Raw genomic sequence first — 12500 nt, 5'->3', positions numbered from 1 at the left:
ACACACTCACACACACTAACCCAACCCCTAAACCTACCCATCACACACAACTTTCTGCATTAAAACAAACACACACACACACACAAACACACACACTAACCCGACCCCTAAACCTACCCATCAAACACACACACTAACCCGACCCCTAAACCTACCCATCACACACACACACACACACACACACACACACACACACACACACACTAACCCGGCCCCTAAACCTACCCATCACACACACACACACACACACACACACACACACACACACTAACCCGACCCCTAAACCTACCCATCACACACACACACTCACCCACTGTCTGGGTTTATTTAGACGACTGTAACACCATCATCAGATACGCGTCTGTTGGGAAACACACTCGCGCTCCAGAACGAGATCCAGTTCACAGATTCTCATCACATTATCTCTGAAAATCCTCAAATCTCACAATCACAGACTGGCTTCCTCGACGAGAACAACACACCCGAGAGAAGCGCCCTGTCTGAGGTGGACGAGATCAAAACTACATGATACCGTCAGCGAGTCAACGAAACACAGAACGAGAAATAACAGAGCTAATCGAGACTCATCGTTTATGAGACGTGAAACACCAGCTCTCTCTGCGATTGCTTGCTCAGTAAAATGAGCGGACCAGAACTAACGCAGATAATACACCGTTTTGGTGACAAACTCAGTCTAAAGCGTCACTAGAAGCCAACAGAAATCTTCTTAAGGGATTGTACCTTATCTTCCAGTCGGATCAGCCGGGCTCCCATCGTATAATATTCCTTATCCACACCTTTCTCTGGAAACACAAGACGAGGAGTAAAACCACAGTCAGAAATCATTCGTTTCTAAACAGTCAAAAGCTCATGTTAACAGTGTTTTATTGAAACACCTTGCTCATATAAAAGGTTTCTTGTAACATAACTCACATATCAATTTAAAATAATCATATTCTACACTTCATTGCAGTCGTCTCCTCTCATAATTGAGTTTTTCAGCTATTTTACATCCTTTCTCTAACCCTTACAATCAAACAGGCTTATTTTTGCTACTGCGTCTTTAAGACTGCAATATGTAAATGACCTCTGATCTGCATACCTGCATAATTTACTGTGTAAATGATCTTCAAAGTGGATAAAAAGTTTCTGTATATCGAGTTTTTCATTCTATGTAAATATGCAAGGTTGCATGTTAATGAGTTGGAAGTGATGTCATAATCACGATGGTTTCTAAATTTGCATGTTTTGCCATTTTTATCAGCCAATCAGAGATCATTAAACATGTAAATGACCTCTGATTGGCTAACGTCTGTGCAAATGATCTTCAAAGTGAATATAGTTGCTGTATATTGAATTATTTTATTATATGCAAATATATGATTGGATGTTAATAAGACGGGTGTGATGTCATAATCACGATGGTTTCTAAATTTGCATGTTTTGCCATTTTTATCAGCCAATCAGAGATCATTAAATATGTAAATGACCTCTGATTGGTTAACATATGCATACCTGCATAATTTACTGTGTAAATGATCTAAAAGTGAATAAAAAGTTGCTGTATATTGAGTTTTTCATTATATGTAAATATGGGAGGGTTGCATGTTAATGAGATGGAAGTGATGTTATAATCACTATGGTTTCTAAATTTGCATGTTTTGCCATTTTTATTAGCCAATCAGAGATCATTAAACATGTAAATGACCTCTGATTGGCTAACGTCTGTGCAAATGATCTTCAAAGTGAATATAGTTGCCGTATATTGAATTATTTTATTATATGCAAATATATGATTGGATGTTAATAAGACGGGTGTGATGTCATACTCACGATGGTTTCTAAATTTGCATGTTTTGCCATTTTTATTAGCCAATCAGAGATCTTTAAACATATAAATGACCTCTGATTGGCTAACATCTGTGCAAATGATCTTCAAAGTGAATATAGTTGCTGTATATTGAATTATTTTATTATATGCAAATATATGATTGGATGTTAATAAGACGGGCGTGATGTCATACTCACGATGGTTTCTAAATTTGCATGTTTTGCCATTTTTATCAGCCAATCAGAGATCATTAAACATGTAAATGACCTCTGATTGGTTAACATCTGCATACCTGCATAATTTACTGTGTAAATTATCTTCAAGTGAATAAAAAGTTGCTGTATATTGAGTTTTTCATTATATGTAAATATGGATGGTTGCATGTTAATGAGATGGAAGTGATGTCATAATCACTATGGTTTCTAAATTTGCATGTTTTGCCATTTTTATCAGCCAATCAGAGATCATTAAACATATAAATGACCTCTGATTGGCTAACGTCTGTGCAAATGATCTTCAAAGTGAATATAGTTGCTGTATATTGAATTATTTTATTATATGCAAATTTATGATTGGATGTTAATAAGACGGGCGTGATGTCATACTCTCGATGGTTTCTAAATTTGCATGTTTTGCCATTTTTATCAGCCAATCAGAGATCATTAAACATGTAAATGACCACTGATTGGTTAACATCTGCATACCTGCATACTTTACTTTGTAAATGATCTTCAAAGTGGATAAAAAGTTTAAAAAGTTTGAATTATTTTATTACCCAAAAATATCTGATTGGATGTTAATAAAGACGGGCGTGATGTCATAATCACAATGGTTTCTGTATTTCCATTATTTTTTTTTTTTTTGCAGTTTGGCTTCAATAAATTGTCTGGGTTTACATGGTAGGCTACATTAAAATCTGTATTTGATGTGGGACCGTTTAACACAGTCAGTTTTCCTTTACCTGGAAGGAACATTCCCGGTTTCCCCAACGTGTGATCCAACCTGCGAGAGGAAAGACGTCAGGAACCTGTGAAGCGCACAGGCATTGTGTGGTCTGCGAGCGTGACGTGACGAGTCTCACCTTCTCTGCAGCTCTTTGATACGAACCATCATGTTCAGGTGTCCCTGTGAATACTGCTCGATCACGTCCCGCACGTCGTACGGTTTCCTCGCTTGCTGCGGGACACAGGCGGCATCCATCAAAGCCATTGTCATCACAGGACACCATCTTTCGAGCCCCCTGGGCCTTGAACTTCCACGCTTTGTTATTATAGCTCAGTTTAACTCAAGAACAACAACAGCAAAGGTATGCAAAAGGTCTGGAGCATTGTGAATATTTCTCATAAATCGGGGGGTTATTTTAGTTAGTAAGTCTTCAGACCATCAAACATTGCACTTCATCCAAAAATCACAAATTTCCGTGTAAATTGTTCGCGAACATATTTTTAAATAAATTTGGTGACAAACAGAAATTCATTAATGAATGAGGCTCATTGAATGAAAATATGGAAACTAAAGTCATTTTCTCTGTAATTTAATTCATTTTATTCCTATTTTAGTGTATATTTATAGTTTCAATTTAGCTTTCGTGTCATTAATTAAAATATTTAAGGATTTTTTATAATGAAAACTAAAGTCATTTTCTCTATAATTTAAATGATGTTATTCATATTTTAGTGCATATTTATAGTTTCAATTGAGCTTTTGTGTCATTTAAATTAATTAAAATATTTTTAAGTGTGTTTTATTATGAAAACTAGTAATTTTCTCGGTTTTAATTGAATCTTTATTCATATTTTAGTGCATATTTCCATTTTCAATTCAGTGTATGACACTTAAATTAATTAAAATATTTTTAAGTGTGTTTATTATGAAAACTAGTCATTTTCTCTATTTTAATTACATTTTTATTCATATTTTAGAGCATATTTTCATTTTCAATTCAGTTTTTGTCACTTAAATTAATTAAAATATTTTTAAGTGTGTTTTATTATGAAAACTAGTAATTTTCTCAGTTTTAATTGAATCTTTATTCATATTTTAGTGCATATTTTCATTTTCAATTCAGTTTTTGTGTCACTTAAATTAATAAAAATATTTTTAAGTGTGTTTATTATGAAAACTAGTCATTTTCTCTATTTTAATTGAATTGTTATTCCTATTATAGTGCGTATTTATAGTTTCAATTTAGCTTCTGTGTCATTTAAAGGGGGGGTGAAATGCTCATTTTCACTCAATCTCCTGTTAATCTTGAGTACCTATAGAGTAGTATTGCATCCTTCATATCTCCAAAACGTCTTTAGTTTTATTATATTTATAAGTTAAAGATTGGCTGTACCGAGTCTTTCCGGAAAAAACCGAGCGGCTGGGGGCGGGCCGTGTGGGCGGTGTGCTATAGCTGTGCTAACTGATCTAACAACACACAGAGAGACATTTGAAGTAGTTTACTCACCGTGACTGCTCGATCCTTAAGCATTAGACGATCTGCAAATAAGTCGATCTGGGCTTTGTTTATAAAACAATCATCGTCGAAATGCAGGGAACAAAGAGTCGTGCACAACCTCCGTTGATGCTTCGAAAAAACAAACTTCATCCTCTGGTGCCTTAACGCTGGGTTCTTTGGGAATCTGTGCAGGGTTGTCTTGCCCTGCCAACCAAAAACCCACTTCTTTGGTGACATTGACTTCCCTAAAGCCGAGCAGAGCGCTTTGAGGTAACGTACTGCTTTCGCTCTCTTCTCTCTCTGGTCTGCGAGTGCGCGCGCGGCCGCGGAGAAGTGCCCTTAGGACCCATATAAGGAAATTCCGCTCTATCTTACGTAAGACAGAGCCATACTCGAAAAAAACTTTCCGAAACTTGTGACAAACCGGAAGGAGTATTTTTGGAACAAAAATACTCCTTCAAACGTACAACTTAACTTTTGAAACTTTGTCCATGTTTAGCATGGGAATCCAACTCTTTAACAGTGTAAAAAACTCAGTATGCATGAAACAGCAATTCACCCCCCCTTTAAACTAAAATATTTGTAAAGATTTTTTTTTATTATTAAACCAGTAATTTTCTATAATTTAATTGCATTTTTATTCATATTTTAGTGCATATTTATTGTTTCAATTTATTTTTTGGCGTCATTTAAATGAAGTGTGTTTTTCTAATGAAAACTAAAGTTGATTTCTCTATAATTTAACATAAATTGGCGCATATTTCTTTCATTCATATTCCTTTGAAATTCAGTTTGAAATTTCACAAAATAACTATCTCTGGGGCGAGGAACCATCACTTGATCATGATTCTGACACACAAAATAAAAGCACCTGAAATTTCCGTCGAGCCACGAAGTACTGCATCCGTCTGATGACCTTGATGGCGGATCTGTGCGCGTGGGAAAGTCTGCAGAGAACAAAATAAACAAACACACACACGGCGTCAGAAAACACTGAGCAGGCCCGCTGTAAATGTGTGTGTGTGTGTGCGTATGTGGCAGTAAACCTGGCGACGACAACACACACACACAGATACTCTCTAAGGGAGGGTACTTGGGTTTTTTGGCCGAAACACCCTGTTATTTCCAGCGTAATGCTGCCTTGCCAAAGTTTCTACCCAGAAATACACACACACACAGCAGTCATGTCAGGCCGCGTCCACTGTAAACAGGGCCTAGTGGAAAAACAGCTCATTTCTGCCACTCAAGACTAGATTAAAACCTTGCCCGTGTGCAGACAAGCATCTCAAAAGCAGCTCTGGAGTCTGAAAACCTCAGATGAAGAGCTCGTCTGGGCTGTTATCAGTGAACTTTGACATCAGAGTCCTGGTCAATGCACAACACAGTCTAATGAGAGAGTCTTAAAGAAACAGTGCATCAGTAAATAGAAACTCTGATATCGTTCACTCGGCCTCGTGTCCCTCCTGACGCCTGTGACTTCTGTTCTTCATAACATTCTGCTAAACATCTCATTTTTGCATTTTTAACAGAAGAAAGAACGTCATACGGGTTTGGAATGACATGAGGGTGGAGTGAATGATGTGAGAATTTATTTTTGGATGAATGATGCTGACTGTTGAGTGTGTGTGTGTGTGTGTGTTAAGTGATCGGTGTGCGTTGGCCACTTAAATTGCTTTACAACATTCCACAACACACACTTCAGACAGTAGGAGAAGAGAATGGACTACAGTACAAACAATCACGCCGCTTTAGAGAGGATAAATGTTCAAGAGGGTGTCACTTCCTCCTGATAACAGCCAAACAAAAACATGCGTCACAAATACGTCATGATGCGTCATTCAAATCCCATTTATATACAGTGAGGAAAATAAGTATTTGAACACCCTGCTATTTTGCAAGTTCTCCCACTTGGAAATCATGGAGGGGTCTGAAATTGTCATCGTAGGTGCATGTCCACTGTGAGAGACATAATCTAAAAAAAAAAATCCAGAAATCACAATATATGATTTTTTAACTATTTATTTGTATGATATATCATATATCATATTTGTATCATATAAGCTACAAATAATTATAATGAGAACATCATAATTGTGTGTTTGGGACATGGATTTTAATGGTGAGACTTTTGTTTTTGTAATCAGGCTCTCAAAAATTATATCAACATTTAGATTTAGATTTATCGGCCAATATATCGGCTTCCCAATATAAAGAATCGATCACATATACATATATATATACAGTATATGGATTTCAAATGCCATATTTGATGTATATCATGACACATTTATATAAATAATATAAAACTTTAAAATATCTATATATACGCTATATATACATATTTAGCTGTATCTATCTATCTACCTAGATATATATATATATATATATATATATATATATATATATATAAAACAGGAAAGCTGGAATACTATAAATATTATAAAACTTAAAGAATTCATATATATAAATACATGTATATCTATCACACACACTCTCTGTCACTAAAGCCGTTCCCTGAGTGTCCAACAAAAGAGGACGACGTGTTGATTCCTCTCAGCTTGAGTCTGTCGAGATAAAGCTCTCTGCGCTGTCACTGATCTACAAAACACGAATCACTTCCTTCTGTGGCCTCGGTCGCTGCGTCCCTGTCCCGCACAAACACACATTACAGGACAAATTCGTCTTCATTACAGGACAAAAGCTCCCAGCAGTCCCAGCGCTGACACACACACCGCAAAACACACAGATCAAAGCGTCTGTCCTGTCCTCTCGCAGGAAATGCATGCGAACAATCATAAACATCCAGAGCAGGACGATGCATGCATGTCTCTGTGTGTGTGTGTGTGTGTGTGTGTGTGTGTGTGTGTGTGTGTGTGTATGTGTGTGTGATGGGTAGGTTTAGGGGTCGGGTTAGTGTGTGTGTGTGTGTGTGTGTGATGGGTAGGTTTAGGGGTCGGGTTAGTGTGTGTGTGTGTGTGTGTGTGTGTGTGTGTGTGTGTGTGTGTGTGTGATGGGTAGGTTTAGGGGTCGGGTTAGTGTGTGTGTGTGTGTGTGTGTGTGTGTGTGTGTGTGTGTGTGTGATGGGTAGGTTTAGGGGTCGGGTTAGTGTGTGTGTGTGTGTGTGTGTGTGTGTGTGTGTGTGTGTGATGGGTAGGTTTAGGGGTTGGGTTAGTGTGTGTGTGTGTGTGATGGTAGGTTTAGGGGTAGGGTTAGTGAGTGAGTGTGTGTGTGTGTGTGTGTGTGTGTGTGTGTGTGTGTGTGTGTGTGTGTGTGTGTGTGTGTGTGTGTGTGTGTGTGTGTGTGATGGGTAGGTTTAGGGTTCGGGTTAAATACAGTGTGTTCGGTGTGTGTGTGTCAGAGTGTGTGATGGGGATTGGATTATTGTGTGTGTGTGTGTGTGTGTGTGTGTGTGTGTGTGTGTGTGTGTGTGATGGGTAGGTTTAGGGGTCGGGTTAGTGTGTGTGTGTGTGTGTGATGGTAGGTTTAGGGGTCGGGTTAGTGTGTGTGTGTGTGTGTGTGTGTGTGTGTGTGTGTGTGTGTGTGTGTGATGGGTAGGTTTAGGGGTCGGGTTAGTGTGTGTGTGTGTGTGTGTATGATGGGTAGGTTTAGGGGTCGGGTTAGTGTGTGTGTGTGTGTGTGTGTGTGATGGTAGGTTTAGGGGTAGGGTTAGTGAGTGTGTGTGTGTGTGTGTGTGTGTGTGTGATGGGTAGGTTTAGGGTTCGGGTTAAATACAGTGTGTTCGGTGTGTGTGTGTCAGAGTGTGTGATGGGGATTGGATTATTGTGTGTGTGTGTGTGTGTGTGATGGGTAGGTTTAGGGGTCGGGTTAGTGTGTGTGTGTGTGTGTGTGTGTGATGGTAGGTTTAGGGGTCGGGTTAGTGTGTGTGTGTGTGTGTGTGTGTGTGTGTGTGATGGGTAGTTTTAGGGGTAAGGTTAGTGAGTGTGTGTGTGTGTGTGTGTGTGTGTGTGTGTGTGTGTGTGTGTGTGTGTGTGTGTGTGTGTGAGAGTGTGTGTGATGGGTATGTTTAGGGGTCGGGTTAGTGTGTGTGTGTGTGTGTGTGTGTGTGTGTGTGTGTGTGTGTGTGTGTGTGATAGGTAGGGTTAGTGTAAGGGGAGAGAAAATAAGTTTGGACAGTATAAAAACCATGACATTTATGGAGAGTCCCCACAAATATAGCAATAGCGAACCAGACGCGCGTGCATGTGTGTGTGTGTGTGTGTGTGAAAGCCTGTGTGTGAAGATCCCAACATGATTGGGAAAGAAAACACATGCCCTCAAAACATGAAACACATCAGGAAACTGTTTAATCAGGAAACTGCCTCCTCGCATTACAGCAGCTCATGGACACACGCAGGAAAACACACACACACACGCACACACACACACGCCTCGCTGCAGCGCCGCAACACGCCTGACACATGTTCACTCCGTTCTACACATGCAAAACATTTAACAAGATCACTGAGCAACACAACTAACAGCTCTTTAGGCAAGCATCACGATCACTAGTGTTCATTCGTACGGTTAGTGACCAAACCTCAACTCGTCCTGCTAGAATCATGTTCTTTCACAAACCTCTTCACCAATTAACCACCAGAACATTTCTGCTAGAACTGCTTAATTCGGATTAAATTAGCACTGCATGGGTTCAGTTCCCACAATGTACAATCAACTTAGATGTTTAAGTCATTTCAACTTAAATGACATTAAAAACATGAATTGAATCTTGTATAACTTATAAAACAGTTGAAAATAGCTTAACTTATTGTGACAAGTTAAAGCAATGTAAATCATATGTTGTCATAACTTATTGATCATATAAATGCGTGAACTGATAAAAATGATAATGTAATGCAAGTTGCTTTGGAAAAATACATCTGCCAAATGCATAAACGCAAATTCGGAAAAGATTCATGTTTAAATAATTTTGCAAATAACGAGAACAATTCGTTCACTACTCACACATCACTATGGGTTCCCAAGTTTGATTCTACATGAATATTCAGCCTATGAAATATTTTACAGCAAAGATGTATATTCATTATAATTTTTTTCATGATTCATGAATTTCTATTGTTCTCTAATGTAGAAATGTTACAGAAACTAATCCCATTCTGCACTTTTATAATTGGCAACATTTTACCCACAATATATATAAAATGACACCATTATAATTTGCATAATTGTATGCATACAAAAATTTGCATAGAATCTGTATTTTGCATTTTTTTTTAACCCAAAAACTGTTTATTGTTTAATGTTTTATCCCCGCCCACAGTGAAATACCATTGGTCCATAATGCTGCATATTGAAACCCAAGTAAGTTCTGATTGGCTGTGATTGTCTAAGTATTTTGCACTCTATGAGGACAGAAACATTGATTTACAGGAGGCTGCGTTGGACCGACAGCTTTTGGAGACGCCAGTCCGCTTCAGACTGACACACGCCTGCTTCATTCCCACATACACTCAAAGAAAACTGATGCAGGATTTACAATTATCACTCAGATATTGCTCGTAAATTTTACAAATGATTTCCAAGAAACAGCGAGTAACGCACTGAATTACACATGAATTTTTGAAGTAGACAGAGTGAAATAATTTCTCCATCTTTGTTTTATTTACAACTTCAAAAAAATCTGTATTTCAAAACTTTTTTCAACCGTTTTGATCTCATAATTCTAATAAAACAGCAAACTACAATGGTTTAACTTTATGTCGGCATGAAACAGAAGCTCTTCTTCCCTGTTGTGACGTATATCCGAGTGAAACTGCTTCTCAAACAAGAACAAATGTAGGGCGGGGCTTGATTATATATGTGGAGATTTGATTGGATGGTTGTGGTTTGCTATTGGTGGATCTCATGTGAGTGACAGACAGGTTGCCCCGCCCTCGTCATCACAGAAGAGATGAGCTGAAAGAGCGAGGGAGAGTTATTCTGATTCAAGATTACGAGGCACATAGATTACAAAAAATGATGTGCACATATAAATCATTTATAATAAAAACTGCAATATTCCATTAAAAAGAGCATTAATTTCGATTGCATGGTGCCTTCAAGGGGACAGAAGTATTTTGCTCTCAATGAGAACAGTAAAACAACACCTTGTGATGATGCATTGATGCATATTAAATCATATCTGGTGGTGTGCGCTACAGAGATGATAAAGCTAAAGAATCGTGGCTCCAGTAGCGCCATTAGCTGTGAGCTGGACGCGTGCAGAGCCGCTTGGCTGCGTTTCGTGAGGAGAAACTGCTGACTGAGACTGTGTGCCAGAAGCCAAACGATGGTGTGTGCCAGAGTTTTGTCTCTCTTTTCCTTTTTTTCCCTCCTTTCCTGCCGTAACCCCGAGTGTATCTCTCTTCCTGCTCTCTCTCTCTCATTCACCCTGCTCATTTCTGCGCGTGTTGGACTGAAAGCTGCTAGCCCGCTTCAGACTCGGCTGTGATACAGAAAGGAAAAACTGCGTTAATCCTAAAATTCACAAACACGCAGGAAGATACTTATTATTTAAAGTGGTTAAACTAGTCAAAGCTACTCTTTTGAGTGTATTTAGCTACACTACACAAGCTACAAACAATAAAAAAACGGCTAACGCTACGTTCTTAGTGACGATTTTAACAGCCATCGGGTAATACAGTGATTATAGTGATAAACATCAGATTTTAACTCCAAATACCAAGTCAATGACACTATTATAGTAACGACTACAATATTTCTCACTTGATATGGAAGTGCAAGTTGAATATTAACAAAAAATTGACATTAATTTGCTTCTTTCAATCAACCACCCGACAAACATTTTGATACAAAAGATCTGAAACAGACACATATGGGAACCATAATAAATGATGACGAACCATCAAAGTGAACAGATTCAATAAGAATATATATATATATATATATATATATATATATATATGTATATGTATATGTATATTAGGGCTGTCAAACGATTAATCGCGATTAATCGCATCCAAAATAAAAGTTTGTTTTTACATAATATATGTGTGTGTATGGTGTATAATTATTTTCTATATATAAATACACACACATGCATGTATATATTTAAGAAATATTTGCATGTATATACTGTGTATATATATTTATATTATATATAATTTATATTATATATAAATATTTTACATATAAATAACACATTTTTCTTAAATATATATGCATGTGTGTGTATTTATATATAGAAAATAATTATACTCCATACACACACATATATTATGTAAACACAAACTTTTATTTTGGATGCGATTAATCGCGATTAATCGTTTGACAGCCCTAATATATATATATATATATATATATATATATATATATATATATATATATAATAACATGTAATTTGCTAAAGGTTTTGACAAAATGTTAATTGCTGCAGTCGTATTTAATTTGAATATATTATTTTTTAAACAGTTTGAGTGAATGATTCAATGACTCGTTTCATTGCTGGATGAATCAGTGTTTTTGAACGAATCTCTTGAGTAAATGATTCAATAACAAATGCATTTTTAACAGTCACGTGTCGCCACCTACTGGCCTAACGATGTAATCGATACTATTATTTTGTTACTTTCAAAAGGTGAGTAAATGATGACAGAAGTTTCATTTTTGGGTGAACTATCCCTTTAACAGACAGAGGCGAATCGTTGTCATTTAGGAATAAGATCACATGAGTTTTTGAATCGAGATCAAAATCCTTTAATGATTATTAGTGCAGCTCTAACACACACACACACACACACACACACGCACACACACACACACACACACACACACACACACACACACACACACACATATATATACAATAAGAAATTAATACTTTTATTCAGCCAGGATGCATTCAATTTACAGTAAAGACACTTTCAATTACAAAAGATTTCTATTTCAAGTAAATGCTGTTCTTTCTGAGAATAATTCAGAAGAATTCTGAATAACATGTATCTTGGTTTCCACAAAAATAGGAAGCAAGTATATATAGTTTTAGTTAGTGACTCCACAGGAACGTGCATACATTCACAAGCTTTATTCGCTTAACTTGCTTGAATCGAGTCTCCAGAAACGAGATAAAAGCAGAAAAGATGTTCCAGACCATTAATGAATTAGAACCGGTGATTTCTAGTAAAGTGTCTTTTTTTATCTCACAGGAAGAGGAAGTGGCCGTAGCCCCTCTGAGGCATGAATAATCACGCAATCAGCAACAAAGCTTTT

General features: G+C 37.3%; 2 protein-coding genes across 3 annotated transcripts in view; one reads left to right on the top strand and one right to left on the bottom strand.

Moving 5' to 3' along the window:
• The window catches only part of kcnq1.2 (potassium voltage-gated channel, KQT-like subfamily, member 1.2), a 157701-nt gene that overhangs the window by 45389 nt on the left and 99812 nt on the right, over positions 1–12500 (bottom strand). For both annotated transcript variants that reach the window (XM_079858946.1, XM_079858945.1), the window contains exons 15-18: positions 5146–5221; positions 2913–3007; positions 2793–2833; positions 742–803 (exon numbers count right to left, since the gene is read on the bottom strand). In XM_079858946.1, the coding sequence (XP_079715072.1) occupies positions 742–803; positions 2793–2833; positions 2913–3007; positions 5146–5221 (274 nt within the window). The remainder of the gene's footprint in view (positions 1–741; positions 804–2792; positions 2834–2912; positions 3008–5145; positions 5222–12500) is intronic.
• Positions 1–12500, top strand: part of avpr1aa (arginine vasopressin receptor 1Aa) — a 675329-nt gene that overhangs the window by 592230 nt on the left and 70599 nt on the right. The window lies entirely within an intron of this gene.

This window comes from Squalius cephalus (genome assembly GCF_949319135.1).
Source record: "Squalius cephalus genome assembly, chromosome: 23".
NCBI lineage: Eukaryota > Metazoa > Chordata > Actinopteri > Cypriniformes > Leuciscidae > Squalius > Squalius cephalus.
Note: the sequence above shows the minus strand (reverse complement) of the source record. Positions and strands in the feature narration are given on the sequence as shown.